Source organism: Carettochelys insculpta, chromosome 1 (assembly GCF_033958435.1).
Source record: "Carettochelys insculpta isolate YL-2023 chromosome 1, ASM3395843v1, whole genome shotgun sequence".
In the NCBI taxonomy this organism is placed as follows: Eukaryota; Metazoa; Chordata; order Testudines; family Carettochelyidae; genus Carettochelys; species Carettochelys insculpta.
Window position 1 is genome coordinate 360,636,401 of NC_134137.1, and position 17,254 is coordinate 360,653,654.

Below are 17,254 nucleotides of genomic sequence, written 5' to 3' on the forward strand. Positions count from 1 at the left end.
AAGTGACAGAAGGCCACAAAATAAGTTGATGATACATCCAGGATTAGGATTCAAGAGATTTTTATCACCAGCCCTACACTCCATTGGCTCAACCACACTAACTCTCCAGTAACGAGCCCTGCTGTATTGATGCCTAAATGAATTCTGTGCCACTTCATGTGCTCGGAATTCAGACTTCCCACAGAGTTCCTTGCTTGCCCACAGAAAAATTATTCCTCAAGGAAAGCAAAGGGAAGCTGCAAGAGTGGTCACACACCCTCGCCATCAGCACAAGCATGTTGTTTAGGGCATCTGGAGTAGCTGGTAGAGAGGTAAATCATTGCAGGTGGCAACAGGGGAACTGGGTATACCCTGACGAGTGGCTCCTACTCTGTGCCCAGTTCAGCTGTTAGTCCTGTCTGGGTGAGGATGTGAGAGAACAGAACTTCCTCTTTCCCTGACAGGAGCAGGCACAACTGGGTCAGATCCACTGCAGTAAATTTCCCCTGGTTGCAGAAAGCTCCCCACCCCTGCACTTCCTGTCCCTATCATCACTCCTGAGCTGTAGCAGGAGGGTCACTGTATCAGGAGCTGCTCCTCCATCCACTCAGATGCCATATATCCAGAACCCCCAACCCCAAGACCTATACCCAGAGCCAGCTGCTGACCCTCACAGCCTATACTCAGAAATCCCCACCAAGCCCTCTCCTGAATTCAACCCTCCTGGCTCCCCCACTGTGACCCTCCCCCACATGCCCCTCTGCCATGCAAGCCTACATATGTATTTATACACAAATAAAATATGCAGAATTTTTAAATATTGCACACAGGATTTTTAGTTTTTGACACCAAATTCCCTCAGAGGTATATTATGTACAACAGAGAACACAGCATGGCAAATATGTAGATACACTGGAGGGTAGAGATAGGATCTAGAGTGACCCGGATAAATTGGAGGATTGAGCCTAAAGAAATCTGGTGCGGTTCAACAAGGAGAAGTGTAGAGTCCTGCACTTGGGATGGAAGAATCCCAAACATTGTTATAGGTCGCAGACCAACTGGCTAAGCAGCAGTACAGTGAAAAGGGACCTGGGGTTATGGTCTGAAGTTAAAGAAGGAGAGGTGTAGGTTGGATATTAGGAAAAACTACTTCACAAAGAGGGTGATGAAACACGGGAATGCGTTGCCTAGAGAGCTGGTGTATTCTCCATCCCTGGAGACTTTTAAGTCCCAGTTTGACACGGTCATGACTGGGATGACATAGTGGGGGTTGATCCTGCTTGCAGCAGGGGGCTGGACTAGATGACCTCCTGAGGTCCCTTCCAGCCCTATGATTCTATGAAATACTTTGTTGCTTTCAGATTTTCCCCTTCATGCTCATACATACCAATTAACTGGCTCTGCCACTGGGTCTCCGAACAGGGAGGCAAAAGTCTCTTTGATCTGATTTCTGAATCCATAAAATCTGTCTACCCAACTTCCCGGCTTTACAACAGTATGTACAAACACACTGGCCAACTATGAAGCTATGTCAGGGGGACAAATGCTGATCTTCAGGAGGCAAGGTAGGATAGGAGCGAATGAACATTGTATAGGTCCATAAGTCCGAGGCTGTTTCATCCAACATACGATGAAGACGCAGATGTGTATTGACCAGAAGGTTCAAATCAAACTAGTACTTTCGGAGACCATGGAATTTTATTGGGCAGCTAAATATAAATTGATTGCTCTACGTATTTAATTCCTTACCCCATGATGTTCCATTCAACAGGTCTCCCATATTTCTTCCTCTTTATCTAATGTCTTCAACCTAAAATTATCAGACCCTCCACGAAACTTTCTTGTCACCTTGCAGGCACTTCTGAAGCATGGCTGAGTTTCCCCTCAAGCCTGTCTGGTGGGTCACCAGAGAATAACTTCAGAGGCTCTTCATATTTCATCAGGGATCAAGGAGCTGACTCCACAGTGCCCCAGGTATCCTGTTTCTCCTCACTCTCAGGAATATGTGCCATAAAAGCCATCTGTCCATCCAATATACCATTAAAAGATAGAAAGTGTCCTTCCCATAATGTCTGTCACCACATCAATAATTTCCCTTTCTAATATTATTTGTCCGTGTGAACAAAGGATTTGTATTTTAAAAACTATCTAAACCAAAATAAAATCCAAATGTATTCACAATAATACTTACGAGAAGGGAAAAAGAACAGAGCTTGTTGAAAATAAACAGAAATTTCAAATAATGTGAGAGGTTCAATTTTGTAATTTAGGTTCCTACTTCAGTGATGCCACCAATTTGCTCAAAGTCAGGAATCGAACCAAAAACTTCCAGAGTTAAAAGAATAAACAGAAGAACAAGACTGTCAAGACAAAACACAGCAACACAGACAGGGTCACAGAATCACAGAACACTGGAACTGGAAGGGACCTCCAGAGGTCATCAAGTCCAGACCCCTGCCTTAATGGCAGGACCAAGCACCATCTAAGACCATCCCTGATAGCTGTGTGTCTAACCCCCTCTTAAAAAATCTCCAGAGATGGTGATTCCACAACCTCCCTAGGTAATTTATTCCAGTGTTTAATCACCCTGACAGTTGACAAGCTTTTCCTAATGTCTAATCTAAACCTCCCTTGCCGCAGTTTAAACCCATTGCGCCTTAACCTATCCTCAGAGGGCCAAGGAGAACAAATTTTCTCCCCCTTTCTTGTAATCCTCTTTAACGTAAGTGAAAACCACTATCTTGTCCCCTCTAAGTCTTCTCTTTTCTGAACTAAACAAGCCAAGTTCTTTCAGTCTTCCCTCATAGCTCGTGTTCTCTAGACATTTAATCGTTCTTCTTGCTCTTTTCTGGACCTTTTCCAACTTCTTCACATCCTTCTTGAAATGTGCTGCCCAGAACTGGACACAGTACTCCAGCTGAGCCCTAATCAGTGCAGAGTAGAGTAGGAGAATGACTTTGCATGTCTTCCTCACTACACTCCTGTTAATGCATACCAGAATCTTGTTTGCCTTTTTTTTTTTTTGCAAGAGCATCACACTGTTGACTCACATTTACCTTGTTGTCCACTATGATCCCTAAATCCCTTTCTGCAGTACTCCTTCCTAGAGAGTCGTTCCCCATTCTATATGTATGAAGCTGATTGTTTCTTCCTAAGTGGAGTACTCTGCATTTGTCGTTATCAAACTTCATCCTGTTTACCTAAGACCATTTCTCCAGTGTGTCCAGATCATTTTAAATTATGGCCCTATCTTTCAAAGCAGCTGCAACCTCTCCGAGCTTGGTATCATCTGCAAAGAACACTGTCTATACCAAAATCTAAATCGTTTATGAAGATATTGAAAAGAACCGGTCCCAAAACAGATCCCTGCTTATCCCACTTGTTATGCCCTTCCAGCGTGATTGCAAACCATTAATAACTATTCTTTGAGAATGGTTATCCAGCTAGTTATGCACCCACCTTAAAGTTGCCCCACCTAAGTTGAATTTGCTAAGTTTATTGGTAAGAAGATCATGCGAGTGTGGCATATGCCCTAATAAAGTCTAGGAATATCACATTCACATCCTCTCCCTTATCCACAAGACTTGTTATCCTGTCAAAAAAAGCTATCAGATTAGTATGGCATGATTTGTTTTTTACAAATCCATGCTGGCTGTTACATATCACCTTATTCTCTTCCAGATGTTTGCAAATGAGTTCCTTAATTATTTGCTCCATTATCTTCCCCAGCACAGAAGTTAAACAGACTGGTCTGTAGTTTTCTGGGTTTTTCTTTTCTCCCTTTTTTATAGATGGGCACTATATTTTCCCCCTTTACAGTCTTTACAGTCTGGAATCTCTCCTCATTTCCAGGACTCTTCAGAGATTATAGAGGAGGTTTCTGAGACGTTAGCTATCAGCTCCTTAAGTATTCTAGGATGCATTTCATCAGGCCCTGGTGACCTACAGACATCTAATTTTTCTAAGTAATTTTTAACTTGTTCCTTATTTTATCTCTCAACCTACCCCCCTCCCACTAGGATACATTGGCCGTGTCTATACTAGCCAAAAACTTCAAAATGGCCATGCAAATGGCCATTTCGAAGTTTACTAATGAAGTTCTGAAATACATATTCAGCGCCTCATTAGCACACGGGCGGCCGTGGCACTTCGAAATTGACGCGGCTCATCCAGACGGGGCTCCTTTTCGAAAGGACTCCGGCTACTTTGAAGTCCCCTTATTCCTATCTGCTCATCTGTCATCCATACAATCCACGAACGTTCTGGATAGTCTGTGCCTTGCTGTGTTAGTCTCCCAACACACATCAGATTAAAACGAAAAAAAGCAGTCTGGTAGCACTTTAAATACTAACAAAATAATTTATTAGAGGTGCGTCTACCCTAGAATGCAACATTGAAGTAGCAAGCCCAACTTCAAAATTGCATGCGCCGTGTCTACACACGGCACATGCTACTTCGAAGTTGAAATCGAAGTTAGACGGCAAGACGTCGAAATCACTATTCCTGTCAGAAGATGGGAATAGCACCCTACATTGATGTCTAACAAACATCGACGTAGGATGCGTGTAGATATTCCACGTCCCGCTACTTCGAAATAGCAAGGTCCGCCATGGCACCAATCAGCTGTTAGGTGAAGACATGCTGTCCAGCCCCTGCGGGGCTCTATGATCTCTGCACCCAGCAGTTCTTAAAGCTGCACAGACCCGGAAACCCCATAGCAGGAAGCTGAGATTGTGCAGGCAGCAGCCGTGCCACAAGGTGCCCCTGCACGGCCCAGAGGGAGACCACGGAAGCAAGCCAGCCCCCCAAGCACCCCCAGAGCTCCCCCCACAGGCCATCCCAGGGCTTCCAGGCCTCCAGCCAGTGGGGCAGGAAGCGGGGCCCCTCCTGGATCAACTCTGAGCTCCAAGACCTGCTGGGGCTCTGGGGTGAGGAGGAGGTGCTGCACATAATGGGGAGCAAGCAGCAAAACGCAGAGGCGTTCGCCTGGCTGGCCAAGGGCCTGGCTGCCTGGGGTCACCCTGCCCGCACTCCTGACCATGTCAGGAGTAAGATTAAGGAGTTGTGGCAGGGTTACACCTAGGCCTGGGGCTCAGCCTTCCAGTCTGGGGCTGCCCCCGCTGCTTGCCCCTATTACTGGGAGCTCAAGGCTATCCTGGGCCCCTGGGACATCTCCTTCCTGCCAGCCACCCTTGACACCATGGCTGACGAGCCCCAGCAGGACTCAGAGCCAGGGTCGGGTCCAGATGCCAGCCCTGCACCCCCAGGGCCAGAGCTAGGACCCTCCATCCCGGCCACGGAGTGGTCCAGTGAGGAAGGAGAGCTCATGCTGGATGTCCCTTCCCGCAGTTCCAGTTGGACATCCGCCAGACGGGCCTCCCGTGACCATGGCAGTGGACCGTCAGGTACGTAGCCCACAGGGCACACACCCTCAGGGCATGGAGTGGGGGCACCACTTGACTGAGGGCCCAACACATCCCCAGAAGACCCCAGCCTGCCATGGCCTGGACAGACCATAGCCCAGGTAAGGGCATTGTCCATGGGTGGAGGTGCAGATGGGCACTGGTGGCCCCAGTGGGCTGCTGCCTTGCGGAGCTGGTGGGTGGGGTGGCAGGCGGAACGTCAGACGGGGCAGCAGGCGGGACATCAGGCGGGGAGGCAGGCAGGGTGGCAGGCAGGACAGGCCACCAGTGCCCATCAGCACCTCCACCCGTGGACAGTGCCGTGCCCCACCCCCGGTGGGAGGGGCGGACCACTGGAAGGGGCCACCCACGGGGTCACTGCACGCACCAATGGGGGACAGGGACCAGATGCCCTTGTGCCACAGGTCAGGGCTGGGTAATCACAGCCTCCCTCTCCCCTTCCCCCATTTCCGCAGCCGCACCATCCATGGTCCCGGACAGCCCCCGAGACCCCCAGACCACCACCACCTGGGGTCACCGCCTGCGCCAGGATGGACCCACCCCCGTCAGGGCCAGAGGCGCACCATGCACGACCCCGAGGTGGCCGCTGCCCCCTGGCACCACGCGGACATCATGGAGCAGAAACTCCCCTTTGAGGAGGGAGGCCACCTGGCACCAGGAGGCCTGGCGGGACTTTATGGCCACCTTTAACCAGATGGCCGCCACATTCAAGAAGCTGGTGGCCCAGCTGCCCCCCCCCCATTGTCCTCTGTGCTGCCCTCCCTGCTGCCCTGCCTGACATCCCACCTGCCGCCCCGCCTGACGTCTCACCTGCTACCCCACCCCACCCACCAGCTCCACGGGGCAGGAACCCACTGGGGCCGACGACTGGGCCAAGGACCTGCCTCATCCGTACCTCCCCATCCTCCTGGCCCCCAGCCGGCCTCACTGGGGACCCCGGCTGAGGGGGGAATCAGCCACTCGAACACGGTGGGGTCACGCCCTTCCACCCCCATCCCAGAATGATGGGCTGATGTCTGGCATGCCCACGTCTCCACCATGTATATAGTTGTCCCTGCCCTGTATATAGTTATTGATAGTTGCCCCCCCCCATATATAGTTTATTATAGTTGTCCCCACCTGTATATAGTTATTTTCCATGATGCTGTTTGTATTAGTTTTATATGCACAGAGGTGAGGTTTTTGGTTATTTAAACAATGAGGCAGTTTTATTTTTCAAAAACCAGTGTCCCATGTGCTTTCAGTGAGGGCGGGGTGCGGGTGCTGGGACGGTGTGCAGGAGACCCACCAGGGATGGCCTGGGTGGCACTCACTAGGCTCCCTGGTCAAAGTACTCCTGCAGGGCCTCCCAGACCCGGACCCCGTCCCGCTGGGCCTGGTGGCTAGGGGCAGCGGCCGGCTGGGGGTAGTAGCCTGTTCTGGCCTCCAGTGCCCAGCCTTGCAAGAAGGCCTCCCTCTTGCTTTCCACCTCCATCACGACAGCCCCAACTGTGGCCTTGCCAACGCCAAACTGCTGGCCCACGGAGCAGTAGCTGTCTGGAGTGTCCAGCTTCCAGACAGCTATTGCGACCCTCTTCTCAAAGGTGAGGGCGCACTGCATCCTGGTGCCTCAAGGCCGGGGCAAGCCACTGGCAGAGCTCCATGAAGGTCTGCCGGCTCATGCGGAAGTTCCACAGCCACTGGTCATCACCCCATTCCCCCACAACCAGGTGCTCCCACCACTTGGTGCTAGAGGGGTAGCTCCAGAGCCAACGGGACACCCGGAGACAGGGGAGGGGAGAGGGAGGGCCCAATGGTCCGGGATGTCCTCTTGTGCCCCTGGGGAAGGCTCCCATTCCAGAGCTGTTGGGCAGCCACCCGTGCAGCATCTAGCAGGGCACCTGCTCCGCCGGAGGCAGCTTGGAGGGCTTCCAGCTGCTGCTGGACATCCATGTCTGCAGACTTGAGGTCTGCGAGGCTTGTGTCACCAACACAGGGCTCGTGCAGTGCAGGCCGGGTGTGTCTAGGAGGGGCCCTTTAAGGGAGCAGCTTGCTGTTGCCCCAGAAGGGCAAATCTGCTCTGCGACCCCAACCGTGAGCTTTCTTGGCCCCTTATTCCAAAGAGGGGTGCTTGTGTGTGTGGACACTCTGCTTTTCCTTCCGGGGCGGCCCCTTTTGATGTTCCCCATTGCTAGTTCAACATCGAACATCGACAGCACCAGCCCTGGAGGATGTGTGAACGATACGCATCAAAGTAGCCTATTTCAATGTTGTTACTTTGAAATAGGCTACTTCAACGTAGTGTGCTAGTGTAGACGTAGCCTAGGTGATGAGCTTTTGTGGGACAGACCCACTTCTTCTGATCATAACCACAAAAGCTCAATATCTTTGTCTCCTGCCTCCATCTGTACCTCAGTCCAGGTGTGCACATTTTTAACACATAAGGCAACATCTTTACCCTGCCTATTCTTCCTCAGTAAGTTGTATACTTCTACACCAATCTTCCAATTGTCTTTTATCCCACAAAGTCCCTGTAACACCAATTATGTCACAGTTGTGTTTATTAGGATTTCTGGTTTTTTCCTGCTTATTACCCATCCTTCTTGCATGTGTATATAGGCACCTAAGATACTGATTTGCTTTTGCCTCCCAATGCTGCGTAGTTCCTCTTTTTTCTCTGCTGTTATAGCCCATGATACTTCCCATTTCCAATCTAACTCCCAGGTCACCAGGTTTTGTACTTACCTGTGAGCTTTGGTCACCCTGTCCCTGTAAAACCTAGTTTAAAGCCTTCCTCCCTCGGTTAGCCAGTCTTGATCCAAATACATCCTTTCCATTCCTCAAAAGGTGAATTTCATCCCAGCTTCATGGACTAGCATCCAGTGACCAATGAAGCCAAAGCACTCCTGGAGACATCATCCTCGCAGTCAGGCATTTACCTCTAGGATGCACCTGTCTCTATCTGGTCCCCTACCTTTGACTGCAAGGATTGAGAAGACCACCACCTGTCCCCCCCAAACTCCTTCACCCATGCTCCCAGAGCTCTGTAGTCATGCTTGATATGCTCAAGGTTACACCTTGCAGTATCATTTGTGCCCACATGGATGAGTAGCATGGTGTAGTAGTCAGTAGGGTGAATAATCCTTGACAATGCCTCCACAATGTCTTTGATACAGGCTCCTGGCAGGCAGCATATCTCCTGGGATGACATGTCAGGAAGACAGATGGGTGCCTCTGTCCCCCTCAAAAGAGAGTCTCCGACCACCACTATCCTATGTTTCTTCCTCGTAGTGGCGGCAGCAGACCTCCCAGCCTTCGGGGTACAAGGCTTCTCCAATTCTGCTGTAGGCGGCGATTCCTTATCCCCTGTATCTCCTGTATCCAGAATGGCATAACAGCGTCCCCAGACCATGGTGGGGGGATTCGGAGCATGAGTGGAGCACTGCCTGCTGCCAGAAGTGACCAGCTGTCATTGCCCCCCGAACCATCTCCTCATCCACCGATGGCGTGTCAGTACACTTTTGAGGTGGGACAGCCATCTTAACCTCAGCTGGCACCTGAATACTGCCCAGGAATTGCTCTTAGATTTGGGTACTCCTTCGCCTAGCCGCCTCCTCCTGCAGTATATCATGAAACATACTGAAGACTGGACCACACCTGTGACTGCAGAATCTCAGCAGGATGTATGACAATCAACTCTACATCACCATAAACCAGTTATGAGATAAAACAAATAAAACCATGTAATTTGATTGCTTCTGATAACAGAACTCAGATCTACCCATCAGATTTCCATTCACACCTTCATTTAATTTTGCAGATGAAATCTTGTGCCTACGTTGACATGAATATGATCTGGAGACCAAGTCCTTTATCTGTAGAGGTATACTCTTTGGCTCCTGGAATGAATTAACAGCATGTCTCATGAATATCATGCATGACTTGCTATTACTACTATATATCAAAAGGGTAACATTTAGAAGCTAGCTCCTTGGAACAGTCTCTCTGCAAACTGATGTTGCATTCAATTAGCCTGTTGCTTGAAAAGGTTACGTACCATAAAGCGTTATTTGTTGCCTCTGCAGTTCACAGTACAGCTCCTGTGTATTTGCCATGTCAAAACTTGTAACACACTACCACATTTTCACTCTGATCTTTATGTACTATATGCTCCTGGTCATTCAGTTTGAAATGGACAAGCTAGTGAACTGATTTCAGTCAGCTTGCCCACTCCAAGAACCTGATTTCTAACTGATGTTAAGTGTCTCGCCTTTCCTTCTCATCCCTTAGCCCTAGAATTAGAAACACATTTGCCATAGTTTATTGTAAAGAAGTGTAAGTTAGCTCAGTCGTGGTCCCCTGTTTCAAAAGGTTTCTATAACAGTGCTCCACAACCAGTGTGCTGTGGCAGACTGGTATGCTGCAAAGCAGCACTCAGCTTGCGTCAGAGTCGCACGCCGGAAGTGCCAGCTGCTGCTCTGTGCACACACTCCACCTCTGGGTAGGAGAAGCACGTGGCAGCAGCGGTGGTGAGTTGCCGGCATCAAGTTGGGTGGGGGGTGTACCTGGCTCTGGGGGAGCAGGAGGGGATTAAGTCATATATATTGGGTGTGCCCTGAAATTATGAGTGCTGAAGTGTGCCACAGGGTGATAAAGGTTGCTGAATACTGCTCTATAAAATGGAAGCTACACGTACATTTTAAAAAACAATTACTGTTTGTGTAGTTAGCTCTACAATTCAAACCACTCTCCACGCACTCTCGAACAATGCAGCAGTGGCTGTCCAGGATAAACGTGTATAAGTTAAAACTTTGTCATGAAGATTTTGATCCCCCTGAAGAAAATGACTGAAGATAATGGTATCACCTGAGTCTTCAGCACATCTGAGAAACAGTGTCCTGAACCCATAATACAAGTACCAAAATAAGAGGACTAGCTATAACCACTAATTTTAAGGAAATCTATGTTTTTATTGTTAAAAATATCCAAGGAAGCCTGAAGGTACATTTCCTAACCAGGTCCTTCATATCATTTACACTGTAGTTGCTTTACCCAGAGCTCTTAAAGTGAACAGCAATTATGTTTACACTGTGTAACACCACCTGCATACTGTCAAAGCAGGTCAAAGCAGACAGTGTAAATAAGAATCTGGACCCCCACACCCTTCTTTTTTTCCCCATTTTTATGGCCTAAAACAAGGGTTGCCACCTTAGAAATGCAAAAGAACTTGTCACCCTCCCCCCATGCCAGATAAGCCCATCAAAACCCCAGTCACAAGGAAATTCCATTGCACCTCCTTTCAGAACCCACTCTGAGCCTCTAGAGCAGTGGTGGTCAATAAAACCATGGCAGTTCACCAGGGTTGGCCACTAGCAGGCCACTATATTTAACCATGCTTCCACAGATACACGCAATTCCCCAGGGTAGCAGTCAACTGCCTTAACTGTGGAACTGTTCTTTCTCTCCCTGTGTTCTCCTGTCATGTGCTATACACCTTCCAAATTCTGAAGCAAATGAGGTAGGGACCCTCAAGCAATATTCCACTCCACTGCATAACCCTGATTCATATTCCAAGTAAGTCTATTCTTTAAGCGAACTGTGGCAGAGGTCCTACCAAAAAAAATAACATTTGACCATGACATTAAAGACTGTTATTACAGTGCATATGTGAAGCGAGGGTGGATTACGTTTGTACAGAAAACCTTAATTCTGGCATTTCCCAACTTTTGAGTGCTTGACTTTTCAATCTTAATAACGTTATTTTAAGTTCTTTGTGTGTGACAATAATATGTACAGTAATATGGGTATCTCATCTCCATCATAAAAGTAATAATTTGTTCCTTCTGTAAGTTGAGTTCTGCATTACGGTAGCACAGCTAAAGGAAATTAGTTATTCTCTTCCATAGAAACTGAGCCAACAAAGACTTCACCAGTTCAGACAATTTAGATCAGAAAACTGGTCTCTTTCAATACAGAGAAGAGCTTTCCATAAACATTCCTTAAACAGATGTTTCCTGGATACCATATTGGACAAATATGCAATGTAAAGAGAGCTGGGCTATTGTATGTGGATGTTTTAATGATCATAAACCTTATGCCTGGTACTACAAAGTTCAGATGACCATCTGTCCCTTTTTTACTGGGGCAGTCCCATATTTAAGCTGTCTCACAGATGTCCTGACTTTTGAAAGAAAATAGACAAATTGTATTCTGATGGGCTCCTGTTCCCTGGCACCCTATGTCCTGGGGTAGCAGCCTCGCCTGCCAGGGACCCGTTTCCTGGAAATCTGCACCTGGTGGCAGCAGCTCCTGCTGTGAGGTGCTCCTCTGTGGGACAGCTGCCACATTCCCTGGCACCCCCATGACTTCAAAATGGGACAGCTGCCTCGTTCCCTGGTGCCCTACACTTAAAAGGAGGCATCTCCTGCTGCAAGGGAGCCCCTCCAAGGGTCGGCTGCCTCATTGCCTGGCCTCTCACACCGCAGGAAGGCAGCTCCTGCTTCATTACCTGATCATCCCCCCCCGCCACCCCACTGGGAGGCTTTGGAACATCCCCCCACAAGGGGGTTCTGAAGCCCCCATCCTCCACCCCTCCCATCCCTGGTGCCTCACCCTGGAGCAGCAGCCCCATCACCAAGGAGCCCTGACATGGGATAGCAGCCTCACTTCCATCCCTGGAGGCAGTGTCCCATATGGCAACATGGTCACCCTGCACAAAGCTGATTAAACATCAGCTGAAACATAAAGAGGAGGAATTAATGGATGTCTCCATTATTCATTTCCTTCAAAGTAACAGTAGAGAAAAGGGATATTATATGTTGAATTCAAAAAGAAATTATTAGGAGGACAGGCTGAATCACTTGTTTCCGCTACATGACGAGCAACATCCCATTATTGACTGTTCTGGCTGTCACAAAAAAACAGAGTTTCCATACTTTAAGACTCACCTTGGCAAGCTGCTCCACCCCACTTGCATTTTTTGCCAATGTTACAAGATCCTGTTGCATTTTCTCCACCCATGACTTTATTCTACAGAAGTAAAAAGAAGAGAGAAGAAATGTCCCGTCAGATCAATAGCAAATATCTATGATGATGACAAAACACAAATGCAGGCTGACAGAATATCTTCCAGGTGGCAGATTGATGCTGAAGTCCCCTCCTTGATGCAACTATGAATCTGTTTTAGAAATTCTCTGTCTCTCTTGCATGCACGCACACACGCACACAGAAGTTGCCTGCCTTGCAGTACAGGGAGCAAGCAAGGGCTGTGTGGACACTTTCTTTTGAAAGAGAAGATCACTCATTCAATCTGCTATTTTGTGTGTGGATGCACTCTTTCAAAAGAGTTCTTTTGGAAGAGATCTTCCAGAAAGGCTTCTTTCAAAAGATCTCTCTGTAGTGTAGCTGTAACCCGTGTTTTGATTCAAAGTCTTTAAGTGTCAGTGAACTTTTCTGTAGCTGTATTTCTCATAGAATTGTCTAGTAACGAGACCATCTGTTTTCTGAGGTATCAAGCACACTGTCAGCACTTAGTATTACTATGGTGCAGTCTCATTACTCTAGTATATGAGCACATTCTAATATTTAATGTATTTATCCTGACCAGACCCCTCTGAAGCATAGAACTGATTTTATCCCCATTTTACAGGAGGAAAACTAGGGCACAAAGGGATTAAAGGAGAGGTTCACAGGAGACTTAGGCATTGGAAGGCTGAGTGTACAGTGCTTCACTTTTAGGTGCCTAGACAGACACAGGAACAACACAATGACCCACAAAGCTAAGTTATGTATCTTGACTCCCTATACAATGAATGGGGAAAGAAATAATTTTAAAATGTAATCCAGGGTGCAGTAGCAGGCATCACAGAATCATGAAACAGCCTTCACCCCATCCCCAGTTTACCAGAATGGATTTCCCCACTTGGCATGCACTTAACCCATGCTAAACACAAACATGGGCACAAGGCTGTATGGAGGGTTTGACCCAGAGAGATGCTCTCACCCTTGGTCACAACAGCAGACACAGAGTAACAACATTGTTGGATGGCTTTGATTCAGCTGAAAGTTCAGCTTTTATCACTAAACCATAGATAACCCAGAAGACATGTAAATTGCTTTGCATAGCAGCTGCACACAGTGCATACCCTTTGGGCTGCACTTCAATGCCACATGAACAAAGTCTAGTTCTAAGAATATAGTTCCCGGTCCTTCATCCCATGCATGCTAGGTCTTTTATGACCCAGGACATTTGTGCTTGTAAGGAGAGGTCACCTAACTCTAGAACCCATGAAATGTTCTTGTGTCAAACAGGTAGCATAAACAAGTCAGAACATGCAGCTGTTAAAGTTCCAGACTTGTAGGGATTATCATCATTATACTCTTACACACGGCAAATCAACTGAAGCACATGAATAGACTGTCTCATTCAAGCTTTTTTTAACATTATAAACCTGCTCTCTCCATGAGAGACTCTCCACACATTTAACACTATTATCACATCTGAGGGTGCAATCTAGGATGAGGAGTTGTTTCACGTCCTGCTCTGTAAACCTTATGTGCACAAAAAGATGTGTTTACTGTAACTCTCTGCCTGGGATGTTCACAGTCCGTGACTAGAAGGCCCTGAATGGCTGTGTACAACTGCAGCCTTAGTCCAGCAACTCTGATCCCAGCAGCCAGACAACAACATGTCAGTCACATTCCCTGGTTTCTACCAGCTTTGATTCCTACTGGGAGAGTAACCTCAGCACAACCCCAACCCTCAATTTCCCCAAAGCCACATACTCTGCAACATCCAGACAACTCCTGGCCCACTCAGAGGGATACTAAATTTCATTTGCTCCTTTAAAGAGCTAAGCGCATAACTGGGATAAATTCACTCTTCTCTTCAAAAGCAGCACTGAGTTGGTTATTTATAAAAATAAAACAACGATTATTAACAAAGAACATAGAGAGTTCATCAAAACAAAAAGCAGTCAAGTAGCACTTTAAAGACTAGCAAAATAGTTTATTAGGTGAGCTTTCGTGGGACAGACCCACTTCTTCAGACCATACCCAGACCAGAACAGACTCAATATTTAAGGCACAGATGTGTATGGGTATTAGCTTTTCTGACCAGCCTGGTTGTCAGGCAGAGGCAGGTAAGGTCTGTTTGCATATCAGGTAAACAAAACTCCAAGTAGGAGAAGAGACTGCTTGGTGTCTACGGCCTAGCAGGAGAGAGAAGCTTAGTCTGGGTTTTAGTTTGGTAAGAATAGATTGTTTAAGATCTTGCCCATCAGATAGTGTTTGTGTGTCTGTAGCCCTTTTAAATTTTATTCATTGTGCTTGATGTTACTAAACTCTCTATAGTAACAGAGAGGAAGCTGTGCTAGTCTGTACACTATCAAAACAAAAAGCAGTCAAGTAGCACTTTAAAGACTAGCAAAATAGTTTATTAGGTGAGCTTTCGTGGGACAGACCCACTTCTTCAGACCATACCCAGACCAGAACAGACTCAATATTTAAGGCACAGATGTGTATGGGTATTAGCTTTTCTGACCAGCCTGGTTGTCAGGCAGAGGCAGGTAAGGTCTGTTTGCATATCAGGTAAACAAAACTCCAAGTAGGAGAAGAGACTGCTTGGTGTCTACGGCCTAGCAGGAGAGAGAAGCTTAGTCTGGGTTTTAGTTTGGTAAGAATAGATTGTTTAAGATCTTGCCCATCAGATAGTGTTTGTGTGTCTGTAGCCCTTTTAAATTTTATTCATTGTGCTTGATGTTACTAAACTCTCTATAGTAACAGAGAGGAAGCTGTGCTAGTCTGTACACTATCAAAACAAAAAGCAGTCAAGTAGCACTTTAAAGACTAGCAAAATAGTTTATTAGGTGAGCTTTCGTGGGACAGACCCACTTCTTCAGACCATACCCAGACCAGAACAGACTCAATATTTAAGGCACATCTGTGCCTTAAATATTGAGTCTGTTCTGGTCTGGGTATGGTCTGAAGAAGTGGGTCTGTCCCACGAAAGCTCACCTAATAAACTATTTTGCTAGTCTTTAAAGTGCTACTTGACTGCTTTTTGTTTTGATAGTGTACAGACTAGCACAGCTTCCTCTCTGTTACTATAGAGAGTTTAGTAACATCAAGCACAATGAATAAAATTTAAAAGGGCTACAGACACACAAACACTATCTGATGGGCAAGATCTTAAACAATCTATTCTTACCAAACTAAAACCCAGACTAAGCTTCTCTCTCCTGCTAGGCCGTAGACACCAAGCAGTCTCTTCTCCTACTTGGAGTTTTGTTTACCTGATATGCAAACAGACCTTACCTGCCTCTGCCTGACAACCAGGCTGGTCAGAAAAGCTAATACCCATACCTTTATCTCAGGCACACTGCTTACACATCGCTTGCAAAACACATTTTAAGAATATAACTCCAGGCTCTACCCATAACTCCCTGTATATGCCCCACACATAGACATCACAAAAATATTAAATCTGGTACCTCACTATTTTCCAGTATTTTACAACTCTTACATGCCACATTATAGAAACAGATTATGAGCACAGTCCGTTAAGTGTGGTATGCCAGTCCTAATAAGAACTGTTCGTACACAGCACTGACCTACATATGGACCTCACTGTTACAACTCTGCTTCAATAGTCTTGACTGTTTGCATTCAACAGTGACACAAAACAGTGCAAATTATGGAATTACAAACCAGGACCAGATTTCCTGTTGCATTCTGGGCTCTTTGTATAACTCTAATGATGAAAAGAGGACAGCTTTGCCCAGATGTCTATTCCCCTGGCATGGACCCAGCCCATGCACCACCAGCCCACCTGGTATCAGTGTGGTGGGATATACAGAGATACCTCAATGGCCCCAAGCATCCCCTCAGATGGCAGATGGTCTCTTAGGGAACAATGCCAGCTGGTGTAATTGTTGCAGCCTCCAGGCAACTAATTTAGGCTATAGTGAGAGGCATGGGCAGCACACATAATTAAGAAGTAACAGGCTCCCTGATGCGTTTTCCTCTACTTTGTGAAGCAGAAACTCTGAGCAGGAAGGAATCTGGGCTTAGATCTTTAAATGAGCAATCTCCCCCTTCCCCTACAGTAGCAATGGGAAAGGCAACTTCCTATGTTTAAATAGGAAAACTGGACATCTTTAATTTCTATTGGATCATCTAACTTATTCCCTGACACTGTGGCTTGGTTCCTCCTACTCCATTTTAGAGAGCTTTGCTCAGTCTACTTTTCAATGGATTTGCCACAACTTTCCTTGGAAGACTATGCCATTGCCTACTTGCACTGGAATTTCTCTTGCTTAATTTCACCCTGTTAATCCTATACACATCCTACTAATAGGTCTCCTGGTTTGTTATTATTCCTAGTCTTCAGCATTCACTTATCTATATATTTCTACCCAGTCTGCTGCTATTAAAAAAAAGGCTCTCCAAAGGGGGAAAATGTAATCTGCACACACAAAGAGAGCTGGTTAGACATCAAGGCTACATCTACACCAGCCAAAAACTTCGAAATGGCCATGTAAATGGCCCAGTATTTTGGGCCACGTCTACACTAGCCAAAAACTTCGAAATGGCCATTTACATGGCCATTTCGAAGTTTACTAATGAAGCGCTGAAATACATATTCAGCGCCTCATTAGCATGTGGGCGGCTGTGGCACTTCAAAATTGACACAGCTCGCCGCCGCGTGGCTCGTCCAGACGGGTCTCATTTTCAAAAGGACCCTGGCTACTTGGAAGTCCCCTTATTCCTATGAGAAGATGGGAATAAGGGGACTTCGAAGTAGCCAGGGTCCTTTCGAAAAGGAGCCCCATCTGGACAAGCCGTGCGGCAGCGAGCCACATCAATTTTGAAGT

General features: G+C 47.0%; 1 protein-coding gene across 3 annotated transcripts in view; it reads right to left on the reverse strand.

Moving 5' to 3' along the window:
• The window catches only part of CACNA2D1 (calcium voltage-gated channel auxiliary subunit alpha2delta 1), a 720,757-nt gene that overhangs the window by 611,430 nt on the left and 92,073 nt on the right, over positions 1–17,254 (reverse strand). For all 3 annotated transcript variants that reach the window (XM_075017407.1, XM_075017399.1, XM_075017417.1), the window contains exon 2: positions 12,329–12,410. In XM_075017407.1, the coding sequence (XP_074873508.1) occupies positions 12,329–12,410 (82 nt within the window). The remainder of the gene's footprint in view (positions 1–12,328; positions 12,411–17,254) is intronic.